The 25,508-nt window shown below is 44.6% G+C and overlaps 1 protein-coding gene across 1 annotated transcript in view; it reads left to right on the top strand.

Moving 5' to 3' along the window:
* abcf2a (ATP-binding cassette, sub-family F (GCN20), member 2a) overlaps positions 1–25,508 on the top strand; it is a 67,798-nt gene that overhangs the window by 8,868 nt on the left and 33,422 nt on the right. Inside the window, exons 5-9 of the mRNA XM_078397942.1 lie at positions 2,142–2,313; positions 3,577–3,672; positions 14,268–14,370; positions 17,203–17,298; positions 19,722–19,841. Of these exons, the coding sequence (XP_078254068.1) occupies positions 2,142–2,313; positions 3,577–3,672; positions 14,268–14,370; positions 17,203–17,298; positions 19,722–19,841 (587 nt within the window). The remainder of the gene's footprint in view (positions 1–2,141; positions 2,314–3,576; positions 3,673–14,267; positions 14,371–17,202; positions 17,299–19,721; positions 19,842–25,508) is intronic.

The following is a 25,508-nucleotide window of genomic DNA, read 5'->3' on the forward strand; positions in this document are numbered from 1 at the left end:
AGTTCTGTTTGGAGCTGGCAGGGACCTGATGGGCTGAATGGTTGCTCTCTGTATAATAATAATAATATGCAAATTACATTGCCTTGGGAAAAGTAAAATTCCCACTGCCTGCTGCTTTCCCTCTAGATCACAAGCCGGCCTTATTTAAAAATATCACCATTCTTTAGTTTAGCGATACAGTATGGGAACAGGCCCTTCGGCAACCGGCCAACGCCCTCTACACTAGCACTATCCTACACTGGAGACAATTTTTACTAAAACCATATTAACCTACAAACCTGTGCGTCTTTGGAATGGGGGACTAAACCGGAGCATCAGGAGAAAACCCATGCAGTCACAGAGAATGTACAATCCATATAGACTGCACTCATAATCAGGATAGAACCTAGGTCTCTGGTGCCGTAAGGCAGCAACTTTACCGTTATGCTACTGTGCCGTGGTGTTGGATTGAACTTGTGAAACTCCTCCCCACAGCACAGTCGGAGTACCTCAACCCAGCTGCTGCTTTGACTGAAGAAGGTGCTTCATCACTATCATAGACACAAAAAGCTGGACTAATCAGTGAGTCATGCAGCATTTCTGGAGAAAGGAAGTAGGTGACATTTTCATCAGACAGAAGGTCTCGACCCGAAACGTCACCTATTCCTTTTCTCCAGAGATATTGCCTGACCTCCTGAGTTAATCCAGTTTTTTTGTCTATCTTCAGGCATGTTTTGTTTTAAATTCATCCTCATCATGATAAAGCATCTGCAGTTCCTTCCTACACACTTCATCACTATCATGATGAGGATGAATTTAAAACAAAACAATCCAATTCTGGAGGCAGTTCTATTTAAGTGGGATCAGTCTGCCTTTCCATTTGCCGTGACAACTGCCTCTGTAATCCTCTCTCTATCCATGTCGTCTTAAACAGGATTACAATTCCTGTTTAATTACAATGTGTGATGGGTATGTGTGATAATTCCTTTGTCATCCACTATTCTGTAATTTAGTCTTAAGTCGTAATTTAATTTAGTTAGGTTTAAGCATATAATTTTCATGTATTGAGGTACAGTGAAAAGCTTTGTTTTGCAAGCTATCCAATCAATCAGATAATACTGTACATAGTTGCAATCAAGCCAAACTAGAGTACATAATAGAACAAAGGGGAAAGATACAGTGTGCAGAATATAGTCCTCCGCATTGTAGTGTACCAGTTCCATGGACAAAGTCCAATGTCCGCAGTGATGTAGAGATGAATCGGACAATACACTAGCTTGTGTAAGAACACTTCAGAAGCTTGATGAATGCTTTGCTGAAAAGATGCTTTTAAAAATGTTGGTATCCATGTTGGGCAGACAGAGATGTGCAATATTTTTAGCGGTTTCATAATTTAAACTAAATTCAGTGATGTGGCCGCCCAGTGCTGGCCAGAGAGTATGTGACTGCCAGTGATGCCGGGTGTGGAAGGCTGGTGCGACGCAGGGGTTGTCCCTGAAGACAATGACATAGACTGGCCACCTGTTGGAACAGGCTCCCATGCACTGTGGTGTTGGATTGCATGTGGAGATGTCTTCGGTGAACCCAGTCAGGGCCATTGCAGGACAGTCTCAGACCTGGCAATATCAACACTAGGTGACTGGAGGCACGAGCTGTACATGAGCTCCAGCACCAGCCTGTCAAGATGTTGTCATCCTTGTCTTGTGGTTGGTCAGCTAAGACTTGGATCATTGACAGATACAGCACTGACACTCCAAGCCAACCCTCGATCACCTATTTATACTAGTTCTATGTTATTCCACTTTCTCATCCACTTCCTACATACTAGGGTGCAATTCACAGGGGGGCCAATTAACTTAAAAACCCACACATCTTTGGGATTTGGGAGGAAACTAGAGCACCAGGAGAAAACCCATGTGGTTACAGAGAGAATGTGTAAACTTCACACAGGCAGCACTGGAGGTCAGGATAGTGTAAGGCAGCAGTTCTACTAGCTGGGCCACTGCTGCCCAGATGATGAGCAGGCTTTCCCTGTGTCCTGTTTGAGGTCCAACTCGAGTCGGTCACCCTAAGGCAGTATTCATGGGTGTGCCCTGTGTTTGGGATTTGTTGCCTGTATTCTGCTGCAGCTTTTGGAGTTGTGACTGTCCCTTCCAATCCAGCTGAATGTGAGAAACTGTTGCAAATCTACCAACGTTTGGAGGAGTTGGATGCGGACAAGGCAGCAGTGCGGGCATCACGGATTCTGCACGGCCTCGGCTTTTCACCAGCCATGCAGCAGAAGAGGATGAAGGATTTTAGCGGAGGCTGGAGAATGAGAGTGGCACTTGCCAGGTAAATGAATGGGGGGGTGAGTCGGGTGGGGGGGGGGGGCGGTCTTGGTGCTGCAGTAGCTCGGGGCAACCATCTAACACAGCAGAGGTGTAAGAATCAAGAGGATTTTATGATCGTTTGAAAGATAAAATCTGGAAACGGGCACTTCGATCCATCAGGTCCGAACCAACCATCAATCACCCATTCACACTAGTTTTATGTTATCCCACTTTCTCATCCATCTTACACACTAGGGGTTATTTGCAGAGGCCAATTAACCTACAAACCCACACGTCTTTAGGACGTGGGAGGAAATTCACATGGTCACAGGGAGAACGTGCAAACTTCACACGGGCAGTGCCCAAGGTCAGGATCAAACCTGGGTCTCTGGTGCTGTGACGCAGCAGGTCTATCAGCTGTACCCCTGCAGCCCTCAATGTGGTGGGAACAATGTTAAAAGAATTTTGAGTAAGGGGGTTAAAGTTAGTGCAGGTGGATGGGAATGGTTTTACAGACAGGCAGAACAAGCTCGGTGCTGAGTGCCACGCTGTTCTTTGTATGTACTTGGATGAATGATTCACTAAGTCCAGGCTTTGCAGGCGCAAAAGATCCTCTCTGCTATTCCTGCAAAATGCTGAGGCAGGAATGGAAGCCACAATAGCAAAAATTCAAAAACTCACAAACTGTTCATTAAAAAAGTAAGTTGTGCTACAGCTTACATCAAGAGCGCCCACTCCATTCACATTAAAAGATTTAGAGTCATAGAGTCTTACAGTGAGGAAACAGGCCCTTCAGCCCAACTTGCCCACACGAGCCAACATGTCCTTGCTACATTTTTGATTAATTTTAATAGATGAGAGAGAGTCAGCATTTAAGAGCAGGAAATCTGTGATTTGTCCTGATGCTGTTTCTCTCGGTTGAGGTTACAATTGGTCCAGCTATGATCTTATTAAATAGCAAAGTAAGCTGGAGGGGGCAGGGTTGTTGACCTGCTCCTGGTTCGTATGTTGTTAATTTATAGCCCCATTATCCGCTTGATATTTAATCCCTATTCAAACAGAATCAATGGGTAGTGCGGGTTATACTTGCAAAAATAAGCAATTTTTAATGAAAGTTTCTTCCGGTATCATTAATTTATATGAGATTTCAGGTGTTTTTGTCTCCATGATTCTCTTTCAGTGAAGCTAGGGTAACCACAGTGAATTTGGAAACATTGAACTATTTATTAGTTCATGCCCTGTGATCCATCATTCCTAATTGCTGTGCTTTGCTGCCATTTTCCAGGGCGTTGTTCATCAAACCCTTCATGCTGCTGTTGGACGAGCCCACCAATCATCTGGATCTAGATGCCTGTGTGTGGCTGGAGGAGGAACTCAAATCGTAAGTTGGAGAAGTTCATTCCTTGGGGTTTGTTGCCATTTAGTTTAGAGATACAGTGCGGAAACAGGCCCTTCGGCCCACCAAGTCCTCACAGAGCAGTGATCCCCACACATTAATATTATCTTGCACACTAGAGACAATTTTACATTTGTACCAAACTAAACCTACAAACCTGTATGTCTTTGGAGTGTGGGAGGAAACAGGAGCACCCGGAGAAAACCCATGCTGTCACGGGGAGAACATACAAAATCCGTACAGACAGCGCCCATAGTTGGGATCAATCCAGGGTCTCTGCCGGTGTAAAGCAGCAACTCTACCGCTGTGCCACCATTCTGTTGTTTTGTTTAATATTGTCACATGTACTAAGGTATGATGAAGAGCTTTTGTTGGGTGCTATCCAGTGATTACAATTAAGCCGTCCACAGTGTAAAGATAACGGGTGCAGCATTTAGTGCACAAAGTCTGATTAAAGATAGTTCAAAGGTCTCCAATCGGGTAGATGGGAGGTCAGGACTGCACTCTGGCTGTTGAGAGGATGGTTCTGTTGCCTGATAACAGCTGGGAAAAAACTGTACCTGAATCTAGAAGTATGTGTTTTCAAACTTCTGTACCATTTGTCTAATGGAAGAGGTGAGAAGATGGTGTGGCGGGTGAGACTGGTCTTGATTTCGCTGCCCTGCAGGCATAACATGAGGGTGCATCCGTGAATGGTGACAATGCGGCTGGTGTGGCAGAAGGGCACGATGCATCTGTAATATGGACGCTTCAGTTCAGCAGTATTCAACAAATTACAATTAAAACACTGACACTAATAACAAATTACAATTAAATCCTAGTGCTTTCACACTAGGATGAGTGCTTAATCAAGAAAACCAAGCCTAAAGCCAAAATACTATCTAAATAGATTGTAGAAACTTTTCCTTAGGGCAATAACTAACTCCATATGCAATAATCAGCAACTTACATGTTACCAAGCACATTAGAAAAACTGATTGTATAGATGCAATTATAATCATTGGGGTTATCAAGTGTGCACTTCCCTTCGCTGGTGTCTCGTTGAGTTGGGCCCTTGACACATTGGGAAGGCTCAACAGTTAATTCTGGCATCCCAGAACCACCCCCCTCAATGCCTGCTCTCACTACCTATGCTATCAGTATCTACTTAATAAAGGAAACTGCAGAGGATTAATTCACTCTAACAAATGCTAAACACTCGCATCCTTTCCACATCCTAATTCATCATTAAACTTGTAACACCACAAATGTCAACCTTTCATAATACTGGGATACATTTACACAATACACTTGCAAAGAATTACACATACCGCATGTTGTACATTTCCTTTCTGCCCTTAACTGACGCTATTTCTTCTCCACCAAATCCACCTACTACCTTGCTCTGCTGCCTCTGACATCTCTTTTACGGCCTGAAACAAACTCTGTCTGCAAATTCCTCGCTCTCAAGATGGTGACGTGGTTGATCGTGCTATGAAACCTCTACAACCCACCTCTACTGGATATAGTCTTGCCCTTCATCCTCGCTGCTCAACTTCTGTAAACTCTACATATCTGAGCTTTTTCCTTTCATAAGCCTCATCCACTATGTTCTCCCAAGACACTGTCAGTTCTATAAAAGACAGTATCTGCTGACTAACTGCCCATAACACTATATCAGGGCTCAAACTAGTACTAATTATTTCCTGCGGATGAGAGAATTCTGGAACCACCTCCTCTGACAGCTCGTTCCATATACCCACCATGAAACATCTTTAGCTATGTTCAGAGAAAAAGATTTGTAAAGACAACTGTGGGTCCCTTGAAGGATGAGAGGAGAAATATATCGAAAATTTATCGAAACGTATAAGATTATTAAGGGGTTGGACGCGTTAGTGGCAGGAAACATGTTCCCAATGTTGGAGGAGTCCAGAACAAGGGGCCACAGTTTAAGAATAAGAGGTAGGTCATTTAGAACGGAGATGAGGAAAAACTTTTTCAGTCATAGAGTTGTGAATCTGTGGAATTCTCTGCCTCAGAAGGCAGTGGAGGCCAATTCTCTGAATGCATTCAAGAGAGAGCTGGATAGAGCTCTTAAGGATAGCGGAGTCAGGGGGTATGGGGAGAAGGCTGGAACGGGGTACTGATTGAGAATGATCAGCCATGATCACATTGAATGGTGGTGCTGGCTCGAAGGGCCAAATGGCCTCCTCCTGCACCTATTGTCTATTGTCTAACAAGCTTTCCTCACAAATCTACCTGCATCTGCCAATCATTGGCTGCCCTTAACTGGCCTAACTCATAACTGTCTGAAAACTTTCCTCCTCTACTTTTTTCTCCCTCACGAAACAAATGAATTGCTACACTCTCAGTCCTGATGCCTACTGAATTCACTTGTGCTGCTCGCCTCTCAATTGCTGCAGCTGTACACTTCAAGACATGGTTATGCTGCCAAGTATACCGACCCTGAGAAAGACTAGTCCTACATCCTGACGAAATATGTCTCAGCTTTGCCACCTCTGATCACAGGGGAAATGCCCGGTCCCCACCTACCCTTTGTTTGAGGTTCTACAGTGATGGCAGCACATCATAAATGGCCCCTATAAGGAATCTTGCATGACCTGCCTCCATGATCCACAAGTCCTTCCAGCTAAACTTCCTCTTTTCCACACTTTCCCAATTCATCCACTGTCCCTGCTTAACCTGCCCCTTATATATCTCACTGCTTTCTCCTGACGATGTACCTGCTCTACAACCAATTTCCTCTTCTCTGTTGGACTTGCCTTACGCCACACTGGTTTCCCTGTGTTGAGCCCTAGGCTTCATTTCCCCAGCTGCACCCAACCAATACGTACTCAGTAATCATGGAGACACGTGTGCATTTTTATTAAATGTGCACCCGTGGTTATAAATCGTACGCATAGTGACAGGAACCGTAATGTACAATTTGGGAGCTGATATTTCTGGGAACATTTTAATTCGCTCTTAGTGTATGTGGTGGTGGCAGATTGGTTATCAAACTGGAAAGCCTGACTCTTGAACTAATATGAAAAAATCAATCCAGATGTTTGAGTTCATATCTGACCACTGCAGCGGTACAATTTGAATTCATTTAATAATTAGAAATTTTAAAATATATACGTCATAGAAGCAGGCTTTTCAGCCCAACTCATCTATGCTGATCAAGTTGTCTCACTGCGCCAGTCACATTTGTTGGCCTGTATTCCTCCAACCTCCAATATTGTAGTTATACTCGCTTCCACCACCTCCTCTGACAGCTCGTTCCATATACCCACCATGAAGCTTCTTTAGCAATGTTCAGAGAAAAAGATTAGTAAAGACAACTGTGGGTTCCTTGAAGGCAGAAACGGGTGAAATTATTATGGGTAACAAGGAAATGGCAGAAGAGTTGAACAGGTACTTCGGATCTGTCTTCACTAAGGAAGACACAAACAATCCCCCAGATGTACTAGAAGTCAGAGGATTAAGGGAGACAGAGGAACTGAAAGAAATTTGCATTAGGTGAGAAATAGTATTGGGTAGACTGATGGGACTGAAGGCTGATAAATCCCCAGGGTCTGATGGTCTGCATCCCAGGGTACTCAAGGAGGTGGCTCTAGAAATCATGGGTGCGTTGGTGATCATTTTCCAATGTTCAATGGATTCAGGATCAGTTCCTGTGGATTGGAGGGTAGCTAATGTTATCCCACTTTTCAAGAAAGGAGCGAGAGAGAAAACGGGGAATTATAGACCAGTTAACTTGAAATCGGTGGTGGGGAAGATGCTAGAGTCAATTATTAAAGAAGTAATAACGGCACATTTGGATAGCGGTAAAAGGATTGGTCCAAATCAGCATGGATTTATGAAGGGAAAATCCTGCTTGACGACTCTTCTGGAATTTTTTGCGGACGTGATAAGTAAAATGGGTGAAGGAGAGCCAGTGGATGCGGTGTATCTAGACTTTCAGAAAGCCTTTAAGGTCCCACACGGGAGGAAGGTGGGCAAAATTAGAGTACGTGTTATTGGTGGTAGGATGTTGACATGGATGGAGAATTGGTTGGCAGACAGGAAGCAAAGAGTAGGAATAAACGGGTCCTTGTCAGAATGGCAGGCAGTGGTGAGTGGAGTGCCGCAAGGCTCGGTTGTGGGGCCGCAGCTATTTACATTATATATGAATGATTTGGATGATGGAATTAGAACTAACACCAGCAAGTTTTCCGATGACACAAAGCTGGGTGGCGGTGTGAACTGCGAAGAGGATGTTAGGAGGTTGCAGGATGACTTGGACAAGTTGAGTGAGTGTGCAGATGTATGGCAGATGCAGTATAATGTAGATAAATGTGAGGTTATCCACTTTAGCGGTAAAAACAAGGGCAGATTATTATCTCAATGGTGTCAGATTAGGTAAAGGGGAAGTGCAATGAGACCTTGGTGTCCTTGTACACCAGTCACTTAAAGTAAGCGTGCAGGTACAGCAGGCAGTGAAGAAGGCTAATGGCATGTTGGCCTTCATAACGAGAGGATTTGAGTATAGGAGCAAAGAGGTCATTCTGCAGTTGTGTAGGGCCCTGGTGAGATCACATCTAGAGTATTGTGTGCAGTTTTGTTCTCCTAATTTGAGGAAGGACGTCCTTGCTATTGAGGCAGTGCAGCGTAGGTTCACGAGGTTAATCCCTGGGATGGAGGGACTATCATATGAGGAAAGATTTGAAAGACTGGAGTTTAGAAGGATGAGAGGGGATCTTATAGAGACGTATAAAATTATAAAAGGACTGGACAAGCTAGATACAGGAAAAATGTTCCCAATGTTGGAGTCCAGAACCAGGGGCCACAGTCTAAGAGTAATGGGGAGGCCATTTAGAACTGAGGTGAGAAGAACCCTTTTCACCCAGAGAGTTGTGAATTTGTGGAATTCTCTGCCACAGAAGGCAGTGGAGGCCAATTCACTGGATGAATTTAAAAGAGAGTTAGATAGAGCTCGAGGGGCTAATGGAATCAAGGGATATGGGGTGAAGGCAGGCACAGGTTACTGATTGTGGATGATCAGCCATGATCATAATGGCGGTGCTGGCTCGAAGGGTCAAATGGCCTACTCCTGCACCTATTTTCTATGTTTCTATGAAGATTTGCTCCTCAGATGCCATTGAAATCTCTCCTCTTTCACCTTAAATGTACGCCCTATCCTGGGAAATGTGATTATCTACCTTGTGCCCTTTGTTATTTTATAAACCTCTAAGGTCTCTTCAGCCTCCTATCCTCTAGGCGAAGGAAAAATCATATCATGTTCAGCCTCAAACCTTCTAGACCTGGTAACATCCTCAAATATTTTTTTTGCTCCTTTCCAGTTTAATGACATCCATCCAAAAGTAGGGCAACCAGAACAGTACACAGTATACCAAATGTGCCTTACTGTGTACGACTATAACATGATATTTAAACTCCAGAAGGCTAGCAGATTAAACACCTTCACCCTGTCCACCTGTGTTGCCACTTTTAAGGAACTCTGCATCCCTAAGTGTCTGTTCTATGACACTCTCCAGGGTCGTGGTATTTACTGTGCCAGCCCAGCCATGGTTTGCCTTGACAAACTAACACCTCGCATCTATCCATGTTAACTCGGACTTTCTTTGGCAATTGGCCCTATTGATTTAGATCCCGTTGTAATCTCAGATAGCCGTCACGATACCACCAATTTTAATGTCATCTGCAAACTTATTAACCATGCCCCCTACATTCTCATTTAAATCATTATTATAAATAACAAACGGGAAATGAATCCAGCACCAATCCTATGGCACACTACGTTACCGGTTTTCAGACTGAAAAACTTCCACGACTGTCTGTCACCTACCTTCCAAGCCTTTTTTGTTTTCGATTAGCCATCTGGTCCTAGATCCTATGTGATCTAGCCTTCCAGATTAGGCTGCCGTGTGGTATCTTGTCAAAGGTCGTTCTAAAGTCCAAGTAGACGATGCCTGTGGTACTGCCCTCATCAATCATCTTGGTGACTTCATCAATTCAGTTGCAAATGGTATGACCTGATTTCCCATTCACAAAGCCATGCTGGCTATCCCTCATCAGTCCCTGCCTTTCCAAATGCAGGTAGATCCTGAGACTCTCTCCTAACTTGCCCACCACTAATCTAAAGCTCACTAGGCTATGGTTCCAGGATTTTCTTTCCAACTTTTATTAAATGAAGACACAATATTGGCCACCCTCTAGTTTGCTGACAGCTCACCTATATCTTTGGCTTAGACTCAGCAATTTCCCACATATAATAACAATAGACAATAGGTGCAGGAGTAGGCCATTCAGCCCTTCGAGCCAGCACTGCCATTCAATGCGATCATGGCTGATCACTCTCAATCAGTACCCCGTTCCTGCCTTCTCCCCATACCCCCTCACTCCGCTATCCTTAAGAGCTCTATCCAGCTCTCTCTTGAAAGCATCCAACGAACTGGCCTCCACTGCCTTCTGAGGCAGAGAATTCCACACCTTCACCACCCTCTGACTGAAAAAGTTCTTCCTCATCTCCGTTCTAAATGGCCTACCCCTTATTCTTAAACTGTGGCCCCTTGTTCTGGACTCCCCCAACATTGGGAGCATGTTATCTGCCTCTAATGTGTCCAATCCCCTAATTATCTTATATGTTTCAATAAGATCCCCCCTCATCCTTCTAAATTCCAGTGTATACAAGCCCAATCGCTCCAGCCTTTCAACATACGACAGTCCCGCCATTCCGGGAATTAACCTAGTGAACCTACGCTGCACGCCCTCCATAGCAAGAATATCCTTCCTCAAATTTGGAGACCAAAACTGCACACAGTACTCCAGGTGCGGTCTCACCAGGGCCCGGTACAACTGTAGAAGGACCTCTTTGCTCCTATACTAACTAAGAAGCAGCTGGATTGACTTTAAAAACCCTTGTTCGCTGATGTTTTTCTTAGTGGAGGGAATCTGTCATATGCCCTGTAGGTGGCTCTAGACTTCCATACCTGCAGGGTTGTGCTTGACTTGACTTTTGATGGCTGAGCAAGTTGTTGCATTGAAAGTGCTGTCCCTGTACAAAGTTAAAGCGGATGGAGTCGGTAGGATCAATGTATCACCAAATGTAGGCAAGCTAAAGTCTGACCTGGTTAATTTGATCAGCCTAACAAATGCTAGAATTAGCCTGGGCATGAGTGTAGAGTGAATGGGGAACCTCAATGTCAGTCATATTCATAGTCAGTCGTACAGCACAGAAATGGCCCTGGTCCAACTTGTCCATGTTGACCAAGATGTCCATTTTGGCTAATCCCATTTGCCTGCATTTGGGGCCTAATCCTCAGTGATACTTTCCATGCAGGTACCTGTCCAAATGTCTTGTAATTGTATAGCTACCTCTGACATTTCTGGCTCTCCATCAACGTGGAAACATTGCCTGTCGGGTCCCTTTTTAAATGTTTACCATCTCTCTTCTAGTTTTTAGACGTTCCTAACTTGAGGGAAAGACTGTGACCATGCACCTTATCTGCACCTTTCGTGATCGCATATATCTCTGCAATGTCACCCCTTGGCCTAATTTGCTCCAGGGAAAATATATCGGCTTCACAGCCTCTTATTGTGACCCAAGCCCTCCCGTCTAATCGCCGAAAATTGCTTGGTAGCATCAAAGATTAAGCTAACCAGGGCCAGAATGTCACAACTCGCACAGTCTGCAGCAGCTAGCTAATCAACACAAGAAAATGTTGAAAAATTCAACAGATCAGGCGGTGGAGAGTGAAATAGTTGACGTGTTAGGTCATAGAGTCATACAGGCCTGTCAGCTCAACTTGCCCACACCGACCAAGATGCAGATGCTGGTTAACCCTAGTCATTGAAGGTCTTTGATCTTCCTTCAGAACTGTTATAAACGTAATAACAACATTTGAAAGACATTTGGTTTTGAAGAAAGAAGGGAGTTCTTCAGCTGCCGAACCCATAGAGAGCAGCCCTGTCGTTTCAGAGCGTACATCGTATCACGGCAGTGACCATCTTGCACCTGGCAAGCTTGGTGTATGTGACTGCATCCCTGATCACATTCTCCAGGAAAACCTTCAGCCACCTCCTCGTTGACCAGACCCGTGATCCAGTTGACTTCACCATGCTGAGCCGGACGCGGGCGCCTGGCTTGGAGATGCCCTGGATGTCATCGCAAAGCACTTTGTGGTGCTACTTGGTTACTCCTTTGTCCCCTTTTCCTCTGCCTGACATGATGTTGCTTCACTCAAGTAGCTGCACATTTGGACATGTGTGTGGATTGGAAAGATCTAGAGGGATATGGACCAAACGTGAGCAAATGGAGCTGGCCTAGCAGTGTAAGAAGGAACTGCAGATGCTGGTTGACACCAAAGATAGACACGAAATGCTGAAGTAACTCAGCGTGAGAGGACGAATGGGTGGCATTTCGGGCCGAGACCCTTCTTCAGACTGAGAGGCAGGTGTGATATGGAGGGGTAGGGTGTGAAAACGATGGATCAAAACCAATTAATCGCAGTGGGGAAACACCCATTCCTTCTCTCCAGAGATGCTGCATGTCCCACTGAGTTACTCCAGCATTTTGTATATAGCCTAAGTGTGGCCTTTTGGTCGGCAGGTGTGGGAAGTAACTGCAGATGCTGGTTTACACCGAAGATAGACACAAAATGCTGGAGTAGCTCGGCGGATCAGGCAGCATCTCTGGATAGAAGGAATGGGTGACGTTTCAGGTCTGAAGAAGGGTCTCGACCTGAAACATCGCGCATTCTTTCTATCCAGTGATGCTGCCTGTCCCACTGAGTTACTTCAACATTTTATGTCTATCTTATATGAGCGGGGCCTGGTTCCCTGTTGTACGACTATGACTCACTAATATAAATTGGACACTTTTTTAACTTGCAGAGGGGGAGAGATGGAGAGGACCAAATCGCTGGTATGTTGGAGATCAAGAAGCGAATGAATGATGCAACTTGGTGATAGTTAGGAAGGGATACTGAAGGCTTGTTAATGGCAGCTCATTTGCCCGGAAGAGGTTTCATATAGAATAGAGGTAAAAAAGATGTATTGGATCTATGAAATCTGAAATAACGGAGAATGCTGATAACAGGCCAGTTACTATCTGTGGAGAAGTCTGTTATGTTAAGCCCAACCAGGACTGAAAAACATAAAAACTGCATTTGTAGAAATGAGAGTTGATTTTTACTTTTTGTGCAATGCATTTCAGCAGTAGGAAACTTGTCATCCTTGCCTGGAACCAAGCTCAGCAACATTGCTCTTTGTGTTACACGACAGCTGCAGTGACCTAACAAGCTATGTTGTTTGTGGAAATCAGTGATAAACGCCTCCTAAATTGGGCCCAGATGGGCTGATCACGCTGCCTCTGCTTGCGAATCTATTGTTCCTTCCTGGTGTTGTCATTGCCGAGTGCAGGGTGTGCTGCCTGTGCCACTGCGGTAGTGGAAGCAGGTTTTGTGATGTTTTAGATTTTCCATTCAGATAATAAATGCTGGTAACTGCAGCGATTTCACATCTGACTGGCCAAGGTGGTGTATCCCTGAAACAGCAGGGAAACGTTGGGCATTGTGCACATTCTGATCAAACAGCAGGGGCTTTTACCGATGTACAAAAACGAAGAAGGCATCTAAGAGAGCAAGACTGGGGAATTCACAAGAAAAACTGCAGCAGTCTGTGGAAGGGTCCCAGCCCAAAACGTCACCTATCCATTTTTCTCCCGAGATGCTGCCCAACCTCTTGAGTTACTCAGCACTTTTGCCGTTTGGTGTTTTTGACATATTAGTCCTCGGGGTGGAGTGTACTGCAAATATCGCAAAGATTTCTGTTGGATAGTGGCCGACTGGTAGTGCTGCTGCCTCGTGTTGCCTGACACCCGGGTTCTTGGCTGCTATCTGTGTGGAGTTTGCATGATCTCCCAGTGACCAGCTGGGTTTATATCGGGTGCTCCAGTTTCCTCTTGCATCTCAAAGACGTGCAGGTCTGTAGGTTAATTGGCCTTTGTAAAAGTGTGCAGGGAGTTGATGTGAAAGTGGGATAACAGAACTAGTGTCAATGGGTGATTGATGGTCGTTGTGGAGTCAATGGGCCAAAGAGCCTGTTTCCACATTATATCTCTAAACTAAACTAGTTTGGAATACTATAAGAACTTGTAACAATCCCGATTATGTGGGCCAAGGCATGAGAACAACTAATGGGACTCGAGGCAGACAAATAGCACTGTCCTGATGTCCAGTAAAGAACATGCACAGAGTGTAGGACCCACTTAATTGGAAGATTTTCTCTGCCCTGGAGTGTGATGGAGGCTAGATCATTTGTGATAGCTCACATTTTGAATGGTGAGGAAATGGAGGTGTGTGGGGAACTGGTACAGAGGAAGAGCTGAACCCTGGGGCAGAACAGCTATGGTTGTGTTGCACGACAGGGGAGGCTTGAGGAACTGAGTGGCCAACTCGTTCCTGGTGTCCTTGTGTTCTAATTTATGGGGAAGCCTGCTGGTGGGTGGGTGTGAATGTTCCGCTTTTGGAAGCGTTCTGGGAAACTATTAACGCGGAAGGATCCAATGAAATTTTGTTGGGCTGTTTTATCTTCAGGTTTTCCAGGATTCTCGTGCTGATATCTCATTCGCAGGATTTTCTGAACGGAGTTTGCAACAATATCATTCATCTGCATAACCGAAAGCTCAAGTATTACACGGTAAATCTTTAAGGACAACGTTTAATTGAGGTACCTCAACATCAGGGGAAGCTTGCACTAAATTGGTTCCAAATTTGGCATTAATTCACTCTGAGAATGTCCAATAAGGTCATAAGTGATAGGAGTAGAATTAGGCCATTCGGCCCATCAAGTCTACATCTCCATTCAATCATGGCTGATCTATCTCCCTCCTAACCCCAATCTTCTGCCTTCTCCCCGTAACCTCTGACACCTGTACTATTCAAAAATCTATCTATCACGGCCTAAAAAATGTCAACTGACAGCCTCCACAAGGAATTCCACAGATTCACCATCCTCTGACTAAATAAATTTCTCCTCCTTCCTAAAATAACGTCCTTTAATTCTGAGGCTATGACCTCTAGTCCTACTCTCCCACTGGTGGAAACATCCTCTCCACGTCCACTCTATCCAAGCCTTTCACTCTTCTGTATGTTTCAATGAAGTCCCCCCCTCATTCTTCTAAACTCCAGCGAGTACAGGCCCAGTGCTGACAAACGCTAATCATAGATTAACCCACTCATTCCTGGGATAATTCTTGTAAACCTCCTCTGGACCCTCTCCAGAGCCACCACATCCTTCCTCAGACATGGTGCCCAAAATTGCTCACAATATTCCAAATAGGGCCTCACCAGCGCTTTGTAAAGCCTCAGCATTACATCCCTGTTTTTGTATACAAGCCCTCTTGAAATAAATGCTAGCATTGAGTTTGCTTTCTTTCCTACAAATTCGTCTTGCAGATTAACTTTGTGGGAATCCTACACCAGCATTCCCAAGTCCCTTTGTACCTCCGATTTCTTCATTCTCTCCCGATTTAGAAAATAGTCTATGCCTTTATTCCTACTACCAAAATGCATGACTCTACACTTTGCTACACTATATTCGATCTGCCATTTCTGTCCACTCTCCCAACCTGTCCTAGTCCTTCTGCAGAGTCCCTGCTTTCGCTACACTACTGCCCTTCCACTTATTTTCATATCATCCATAAACTTGGCCACAAAGCCTTCAATCCCCTCGTCCAAATCATTAATATACAATGTGAAGAGTAGTGGAACCAGCACCAAACCCTGCGGAACTCCGCCAGTCACTGGCAGCTAACCAGAAAAAAAAAACCTTTATTGCCACTCTTTGTCTTCTGCCATCCAGCCAATTTACTATCCATGCTCGTATCTGCCCTTTGATACCATGTGCTCTCATCTTCCTTAGCAGCCTCATGTGTGGCATCTTTTCAAAGGCTTTCTGAAAATCTAAGTAAACATCTACTGACACTCCTTTATCTGTCCTGCTATTTACTTAAGTTTTAGTTTTATACTGTCCGTGACTTCCTTTGTCAGACATGGTCACCTCTTTCTCCCCCTAGAATCTTTCTTCCTCTTTGGAATGAAAAATCCTGCATCTTCCGGGTTATTCCTGGAAATTCTTGCCGTTGCTGTCCCAACATCATCCCTGCTAGGATCCCTTTCCAGTCAACTTTGGCCAGCTCCCTCATGCCTCTGTCGTCCCCTTTGCTCAGCTGCGATACCGACACATCCGATTTCACCTCCCACTAAATTTGCAGATTAAAACTTATCATGTGCAGGAAAGAACTGCAGATACTGGTTTAAATCGAAGGTGGACACAAAATATTGCAGTAACTCAGTGCGACAGGCAGCATCTCTGGAAATAAGGAATGGGTGACTTTTCGGGTCGAGTCCCTTCTTCAGACTTATCTTAAGTTCTTAACTTAATGTGACATGTTGTGGTCACTACCTCCTAAATTGTTCCTTTACCTTCAGTTCCCTTATCAAATCTGGTTCATTACATAACACTAAATCCAGAATTACCTTTTCCCTGGTGGGCTCCACTACAAGCTGCTCTAAGAATCCATCTCAGAGGCACTCTACAAATTTCTTTTCTTGTGGTCCAATTTTCCCAGTCTACCTGCATCTTGAAATTTCCCATGATCACCATAGCAACAGGTTTGTCAGACACCAAGTCCACGCTGACCATTAAGCATCTATTTCCCTCTGTAACTTTATCCTGGCTACTGTTTGGGGGCATGTAAAAAACGCCCATTGGAGTAATTTTACCCTTTATAATTTCTCAGCTCTATCCACAATGACTCTACATCTTCTGATCATTTGTCATCCCTCACTAAGGACTGAATTTCTTTCCTAACCAACAACTACCCCACCCCTTTTGCCCACCTTTCTGTCTTTCCGATAGGACATATAACCGTGAATGTTTAGCTCCCAGCAACGATCCTCTTGCAGCCATGTCTCCGTAATGCCTACAATATCATACCTGCCAATTTACCGATTTCCAGCTGAGCTACAAGCTCATCCACTTTGTTCCTTGTGCTACGTGCATTCAAACACATAGCATAATGAGTGAATGAGTGGAGAGATTTAAGGGTGACCTCAATGGGAGCTGTTTCCACAAAGAGGGTAGTCCATAACTGGAATGAGCAACCAGAGGAAGTTATAGAAGCTGATACAATTACCACTTTTAAAAGTTATTGGGACAGGTATATGGAAAGGAAAGGTATAGGGGGATATAGGCCAATTGCAAGCAAGTGGGTCGAGCTCTGTATGTCAACATGGTTGGCAACATGGACAAAGTGGGCCAAAGGGCCTTTTTCTGTGCTGCACACATGTTTCTGTGCTGTATGACAGTGACTCTATGGTGTGTAGCCTTTGACTTTCAGATGGAGTCAAAAGTGCTCTCCACATAGCCACAGATGGAAGCGGTGGTGAGCTGTATCCCTGAATTGCTGCAGTTGAGGTAAAGCTTGAAAGATTGAAATTGTTTAAGTCACTGTGTACTTCATTTCAGGGTAACTATGACCAGTATGTGAAGACCAGGCTGGAACTGGAAGAGAACCAGATGAAACGATTTAATTGGGAACAAGATCAAATCACTCACATGAAGGTGAGTATGCATCAGGCAGGAGAGGTGGCAGTGTCCAGTGGTTCCTCACCTTGAGTGGCAGGACATGGTGGATGGTGAGATCAGTGAGGAAAATGCTAATATTCTGGGACACCTTGATGTCCAGGAGGAGGTGGGTTGGGGGTAGAGGACATTAGAGTGGATAATGTCCCAGGGTCTGATTTAGTTGTGGTCCTCCTGCGCCGCCATGGTCCTCCCTTGTTGCAGGTGGCGATGCGACTGTAGCTACAATGGTCCTCTGATGCACGGCTTATTTGTAATCGTGTATACTCCAGGTTAGTTTAGTTTATTGGCATTGGTACAGTGAAAAACTTTTTATTGCGTGCTATCCAGTCAGAGGAAAAAAAGATGCTTGATTGCAATTAAGCCGTCCACAGTGCACTGATACAGGTAAAGTGAATAAAGTTTAGTGTAAGATAAAGCCCAATTAAAGATAGCCTGAGGGTCTCCAATGAGGGAGATGGTAGGTCAGAACTGCTGTACAGTTGGTGATTATCGAAGATTATTTAGAGGGACAAAAGAGAATTGCTAAGTCTCAGCATATAATTTTGTATCCTCCAAATGCACTGGAATAGCCAGTGGTGTTCCTCTATTTAAGACGAACAGTGGAGACAAACTAGGAAATTGCAGCCAGATAATGCCTTAGTGGTAGGATATTATTTAGACTCTTAGCGGTAGGATTTGCTTGCATTTGGGAAAGCATGGAATTGTTATGTAGCCTTGTCACATCTTACAAACATTGAATCGTTTTGAGGGGGTGTTAGAGGGCAGGGCAGTGAATATTATCTACATGGACCAGTAGATCTTTTGACCAAGTCCCTCCTGAACAGACGGAATGGAGGGATTTGGATCATTTGCCAGCAGATGGGATTAGTTTTGATGCTTGGCACGGACTGCATGGGCCGAACGGCCTGTTCCTGTGCTGTAGTATTCCATGTTCTATGATTGAACTAAATAACAGAAACAGAAAAATAGGTGCAGGAATAGGCCATTCGGCCCTTCGAGCCAGCACCGCCATTCAATCTAATCATGCCTGATCATCTAAAATCGGTACCCTGTTCCTGATTTTTTCCCCATATCCCATTGATTTCTTTAGCACTAAGAGCTAAATCTAACTCTCTCTTGAAAACATCTAGTGAATTGGCTTCCACTACCTTCTGTAGCAGAGAACTCCACAGATTCACAGCTCTCTGGGTGAAGAGGTTTTTCCACATCTCAGTCCTAAATGGCCTACCCCTTATTCTTAAACTGATCCTTGATTCTGGATTCCCCCAACATCGGCAACATTTTCCCTGCATCTAGCCTGTCCAATCCTTTAAGAATTTTATATTTCTATAAGATCCCTTCTCATCCTAAATTCCAGTGAATACTAGCCCATTTGACCCATTCTTTCATCATGTGTCATGGTCACAAGTCTGGTATCTCCCAAACAATGCACAAGTTGAACGACTTCACTCCATGTAATTACCCAGCTCTGTGTCTCTTTTCCTCTTGACTTCAATCTGTGAACTCTGCTTCAATTGCTAATTTGGATGGTGTATTATTCAGGCTTCCAAGTTGCCTGTGTCCTAAATTACACTAATTACCTGAACAGCCTAAATATCTTTTCCTGTTCTGCCATACTTTTAAAATTAAAGTATTTAATTCAACACAACTGTTAATTTGTACATTCCACAGAAAACTGGCATGGCATGAGGTGTTTAACCGTTGGAAACTTATCTAGCGCATTTTTACACTGCTTCTCCCTCCCCTCGGCCCACCCAAAAAAAGCTGCAGCCTTTATTACTTGACATTTTCACCCTGGGGGAAAACACTGACTGTCTATGGAGGGCGTGCAGCGTAGGTTCATTAGGTTAATTCCCGGAATGGCGGGACTGTCGTATGTTGAAAGGCTGGAGCGATTGGGCTTGTATACACTGGAATTTAGAAGGATGAGGGGGGATCTTATTGAAACATATAAGATAATTAGGGGATTGGACACATTAGAGGCAGGAAACATGTTCCCAATGTTGGGGGAGTCCAGAACAAGGGGCCACAGTTTAAGAATAAGGGGTAGGCCATTTAGAACGGAGATGAGGAAGAACTTTTTCAGTCAGAGAGTGGTGAAGGTGTGGAATTCTCTGCCTCAGAAGGCAGTGGAGGCCAGTTCGTTGGATGCTTTCAAGAGAGAGCTGGATAGAGCTCTTAAGGATAGCGGAGTGAGGGGGTATGGGGAGAAGGCAGGAACGGGGTACTGATTGAGAGTGATCAGGCATGATCGCATTGAATGGTGGTGCTGGCTCGAAGGGCTGAATGGCCTACTCCTGCACCTATTGTCTATTGTCTACAACTCTCAAAGTAGCTAGATGAAGTCTGGCTGTTACCGTTGACCTGTTGGTTTCATTTTGACTTTTGTTTTCCTCCAGAACTACATTGCACGATTTGGACATGGCAGTGCCAAGCTGGCAAGGCAGGCCCAGAGCAAAGAGAAAACCTTACAGAAGATGATGGCATCCGGGCTGACTGAGAAAGTAATCAGTGACAAGGTCCGGAGACTCTAAGCCTCGTGGCTTCTGGCTTATTTTTATTATAAAGTTACATGGGTCACCTGTAATATTAAGTGCCACCTTACAGAATTCTGTGAGAGAATTGGCGATTGTTTTGTTTCAGTCAGTATGAAACATGCTGAGTAAATTCTTGCGGCCGCCAGGTGTGTTGGACATGTGTGGACAACGTGACTGCACTTCATTGGTTACCTTGTATTCGCACGACAATTGAATTCCCAGGGAGGAGTCACATGAAGTGTCAGTGATCTCTGGTGGAACAGAGTGTGGGAGTTAGTTTCAGTGATCTCATGGAAGAGGTTTGTAACTCGCAAGTTGTGAAACAGGTTTTTAGGCAAATGGATCCGTCATAGTTCTGAAAAATTGAATTCTCAAGAAAACCAGCCCCAGTTTTGATTGCATCAACGTTAAAATACATCACAAGATATGGGGAATTTGTTTCCGGGAGGTACAGGAGCTTTGAATCTTTGTAATTTTGTGCATTATTAGTCATCTTTATTCACGTGACTCTGAAAACGATGTTGGCCGTCAATCACCTTTCTTCAAATGCGGTTCTTTGGCCAATATTAAGACCAGACCATGGATGAGATGTAGAACCAAGTGGTCCAGGGAGAGCTATTAATTGGATATATTATTGGCTTGATGGTAAAATGCAGAGAGTGATGGTGGGAAGTTTTCAGATGGGTGGCCCCAACTAGTGGTGTGCCTCTGGGATCGGTGCTGGGCCCATTGCTGCTTGTCATCTATCGCAACAAATTGGATAAGAATGTACAAGGCATAGTTAGTAAGTTTACAGATGACATTAAAATAGGTAGGATCATAGACAGTGAAGAAGGTTAATGTAAATTACCATGAGATCTTGATCAGCTGGGTAAGTGAGCTGAGGAATGGTTAAGGGCAGGACCTTCGCAGTGAATGGCAAAGCCCTGGGAGGTGTAGCAGTGGTTCCGGTACACCTTTCCATAGTCCTTATTCACTGGATTGATCTCCTGGCTTAATTGTAATGGGCCATGCGGTACTGGTTAGGGTGGAGTGTGTTTGTGATGGACTGTAATATTCTTCGGGTGTTGAGTTTTGATCTGCAATATTTATTCAGTCTGTCTTTAGCAATGGTGGGAGTATAATGGAGGGCTTCATCAGTAACGATGGTGCTCATTCGTACCAAAGCTTCAGTTTGGTGAACTTCACAGCACTCACTTGAACATGAGTATATCTTAGGGTTGGAAAAGCAGACCTATACGTGGAACGCTCATCCAGTTTACCTCCTATTTGCATACCAATAGGTGTCAACCGGACGGTGATGATAATCAATGCAATGAACGTAGGCTTGAAAGGGTAGCAGCAAGCATCATGTTTACACTGATGGGACATGTGGAACCAGGGGTCAGCTGCAAGATAAGGAGTCAGCCAGTCAGACCAAAGTCCTATAAACCTGCACCATGACTTCCTGACTTATACTCAATGCCCCGACATGTGAAAGCAAGAATACATACCATATGCTGCCTTTACTCTCTATCCACTTGTGTTACCACTTTCAGGGAGCTATGGACTTAGACCCCAAGATCCCTCTGTATATCAATGCTGTTAAGGGTCATGCCATTAATTTTATATTTTCCATTTGCATTTGACCTCCCAAAGTGCAATTCCTCTCACTTGCTTGGATTAAACTCCATCTGTTGTATCTCTGTCCATTTCTGTAGCTAATCTATATTCTGATGTATACTTTGATAGATTTCCTTACAGTCCACAACACCAGCAATCTTGGTGTCATCTCCAAATTTACTAACCAACCCTTTTGGCTCCACGCCATTTATTTTATATACATTAAACCTAATGGATCACTTTATAGCAGACAGACCTTGCACCGCCTCCCCGGCCTCTTACAGCCCCATCTGCCCACATGATCCGGTTGCCACAACTGTTAGAAACATAGAAAAACATAGAAAATAGGTGCAGGAGTAGGCCATTCGGCCCTTCGAGCCTGCACCGCCATTCAATATGATCATGGCTGATCATCCAGCTCAGTACCCTGTACCTGCCTTCTCTCCATACCCCCTGATCCCTTTAGAAAAAGGGTCACATCTCACTCCCTCTTAAATATAGCCAATGAACTGGCCTCAACTACCTTCTGTGGCAGAGAATTCCACAGACTCACCACTCTCTGTGAAGAAATGTTTTCTCATCTCGGTCCTAAAAGACTTCCCCCTTATCCTTAAGCTGTGACCCCTGGTTCTGGACTCCCCCAACATCGGGAACAATCTTCCCGCATCTAGCCTCTCCAACCCCTTAAGAATTTTATATGTTTCTATAAGATCCCCCCTCAGTCTTCTAAATTCCAGCGAGTACAAGCCCAGTCTATCCAGTCTTTCCTCATATGTAAGTCCCGCCATCCCAGGGATCAATCTGGTGAACCTTCTCTGTACTCCCTCTAAGGCAAGAACGTCTTTCCTCAGGTTAGGAGACCAAAACTGCACACAATACTCCAGGTGCGGTCTCACCAAGGCCCTGTACAACTGCAGCAGAACCTCCCTGCTCCTAAACTCAAATCCTCTTACTATGAATGCCAACATACCATTCGCTTTCTTCACTGCCTGCTGCACCTGCATGCTTGCTTTCAATGACTGGTGCACCATGACACCCAGGTCACGTTGCATCTCCCAATCGGTCACCATTCAGGTAATACTCTGCTTTCCTGTTCTTGCCGCCAAAGTGGATAACCTCACATTTATCCACATTATATTGCATCTGCCATGCATTTGCCCACTCGCCTAATCTATCCAAGTCACTCTGCAGCCTCCTAGCATCCTCCTCGCAGCTAACACTGCCACCCAGCTTCGTGTCATCCGCAAACTTAGAGATGTTGCATTCAATTCCCTCGTCCAAATCATTAATATACACTGTAAATAACTGGGGTCCCAGCACTGAGCCTTGCGGTACCCCACTAGTCACTGCCTGCCATTCCGAAAAGGACCCGTTTATTCCTACTCTTTGCTTCCTGTCCACCAACCAATTTTCTATCCACCTCAACACTGAACCCTCAATACCGTGTGCTTTAAGTTTGTACACCAATCTCCTATGTGGGACCTTGTCGAAGGCCTTCTGAAAGTCCAGATATAACACATCGACTGGTTCTCCCTTATCCACTCTACTAGTTACATCCTCGAAAAATTCTATAAGATTCGTCAGACATGATTTGCCTTTGGTAAATCCATGCTGACTTTGTCCGATGATTTCACCACTTTCCAAATGTAATGCTATCACATCTTTAATAACTGACTAGCATTTTCCCCACTACCGATGTTAGGCTAACTGGTCTATAATTCCCCGTTTTCTCTCCCTCCCTTTTTAAAAAGTGAGGTTACATTAGCTACCCTCCAGTCCTCAGGAACTACTCCAGAATCTAAAGAGTTTTGAAAAATTATCACTAATGCATCCACTATTTCTGAGGCTACTTCCTTAAGCACTCTGGGATGCAGCCTATCTGGCCCTGGGGATTTATCTGCCTTTAATCCATTTAATTTACCTAACACCACTTCCCGACTAACCTGGATTTCCCTCAGTTCCTCCATCTCATTAGACCCCCGGTCCCCCACTATTTCCGGCAAACGGTTTATGTCTTCCTTAGTGAAGACAGAACCAAAGTATTTGTTCAATTGGTCTGCCATCTCCTTGTTCCCTATGATCAATTCACCTGTTTCCGACTGCAAGGGACCTACATGTGCCTTAACTAATCTTTTTCTCTTGACATATCTATAAAAGCTTTTGCAGTCTGTTTTTATGTTCCTTGCCAGTTTTCCCTCATAATCTATTTTCCCTTTCCTAATTAAGCCCTTTGTCCTCCTGCTGGACTCTGAATTTCTCCCAGTCCTCTGGTATGCTACTTTTTCTGGCTAATCTGTATGCTTCATCTTTTGTTTTAATACTATCCTTGATTTCCCTTGTTAGCCACGGATGCACTACCTTTCCTGGTTTGTTCTTTTGCATAACTGGGATGAACACTTGTTGTAGTTCATCCATGCGACCTTTAAATGCCTTCCATTGCATGTCCACCGTCAACCCTTTCAGCATCAATCGCCAGTCTATCTTGGACAATTCACGCCTCATACCCTCAAAGTTACCTTTCTTTAAGTTCAGAACACTTGTTTCTGTATCGACTTTGTCACTCTCCATCCTAATGAAGAACTCTACCATATTATGATCACTCTTGCCCAAGGGGCCTCGCACAACAAGACTGCTAACTAACCCTTCCTCATTACTCAATACCCAGTCTAGAATGGCCTGTTCTCTCGTTGGTTCCTCGACATGTTGGTTTAGAAAACCATCTCAAACATTCCAAGAAATCCTCTTCCTCAGCACCCCTGCCAGTTTGGTTCACCCAATCTATATGTAGATTGAAGTCACCCATTATAACTGCTGCGCCTTTAGTGCATGCATTTCTAATTTCCTGCTTGATGCCATCCCCAACCTCCCTACTGCTGTTAGGTGGCCTGTACACAACTCCCACTAGCGTTTTCTGCCCCTTAGTGTTTCGTAGCTCTACCCATATCGATTCCACTTCCTCCAAGCTAATGTCCTTCCTTTCCACTGCTTTAATCTCATCTCTAACCAGTAACGCTACCCCACCTCCTTTTCCTTTCTGTCTATCCCGCCTGAATATAGAATATCCCTGGATGTTGAGCTCCCAGCCTTGGTCACCCTGGAGCCATGTCTCCGTAATCCCAACTATATCATAATCATTAATAACTATCTCCACATTTAATTCATCCACCTTATTACGTATACTCCTTGCATTGAGACACAAAGCCTTCAGGCTTGTTTTTACAACTCTCTTACCCCTTGTACGATTATGTTGAAAAATGGCCCTTTTTGATTTTTGCCCTAGATTTGTCTGCCTGCCACTTTTACTTTTCACCTTGCTACCTGTTGCTTCTACCCTCATTTTACACCCCTCTGTCTCTCTGCTCCAGCTCCCATCCCCCTGCCACATTAGTTTAAATCCTCCCCGACAGCACTAGCAAACACTCCCCCTAGGACATTGGTTCCATTCCAGCTCAGGTGCAGACCGTCCTGTTTGTACTGGTCCCACCTCTCCCAGAACTGGTTCCAATGTCCTAAAAATTTGAATCCCTCCCCCTTGCACCATTTTTCAAGCCACGTATTCATACGAAATATCCTCCTATTCCTACTCTGACTAGCACGTGGCACTGGTAGTAATCCAGAGATTATTACCTTTGAGGTCCTACTTTTTAGTTTATCTCCTAGCTCTCTAAATTCACCTTGTAGGACCTCATCCCGTTTTTTACCTAAATCATTGGTGCCAACGTGCACCACGACAACTGGCTGCTCACCCTCCCCCTTCAGAATGTCCTGCAGCCGCTCAGAGATATCCCTGACCCTTGCACCAGGGAGGCAACATACCATCCTGGAGTCTCGTTTGCGGCCGCAGAAACGCCTATCTATTCCCCTTACAATTGAATCCCCTATCACTATAGCCCTTCCACTCTTTTTCCTCCCCTCCTTTGCCGCAGAGCCACCCACGGTGCCATGAACTTGGCTGCTGCTGCCTTCCCCTGATGAGGCATTGTTGTGGTTCGCATTGTAGCCCCTGGCCAATAGCACTTTCTTCAGGCCGCTGCAACCGACAGGTCT

Source organism: Rhinoraja longicauda, chromosome 4 (assembly GCF_053455715.1).
Source record: "Rhinoraja longicauda isolate Sanriku21f chromosome 4, sRhiLon1.1, whole genome shotgun sequence".
NCBI lineage: Eukaryota > Metazoa > Chordata > Chondrichthyes > Rajiformes > Arhynchobatidae > Rhinoraja > Rhinoraja longicauda.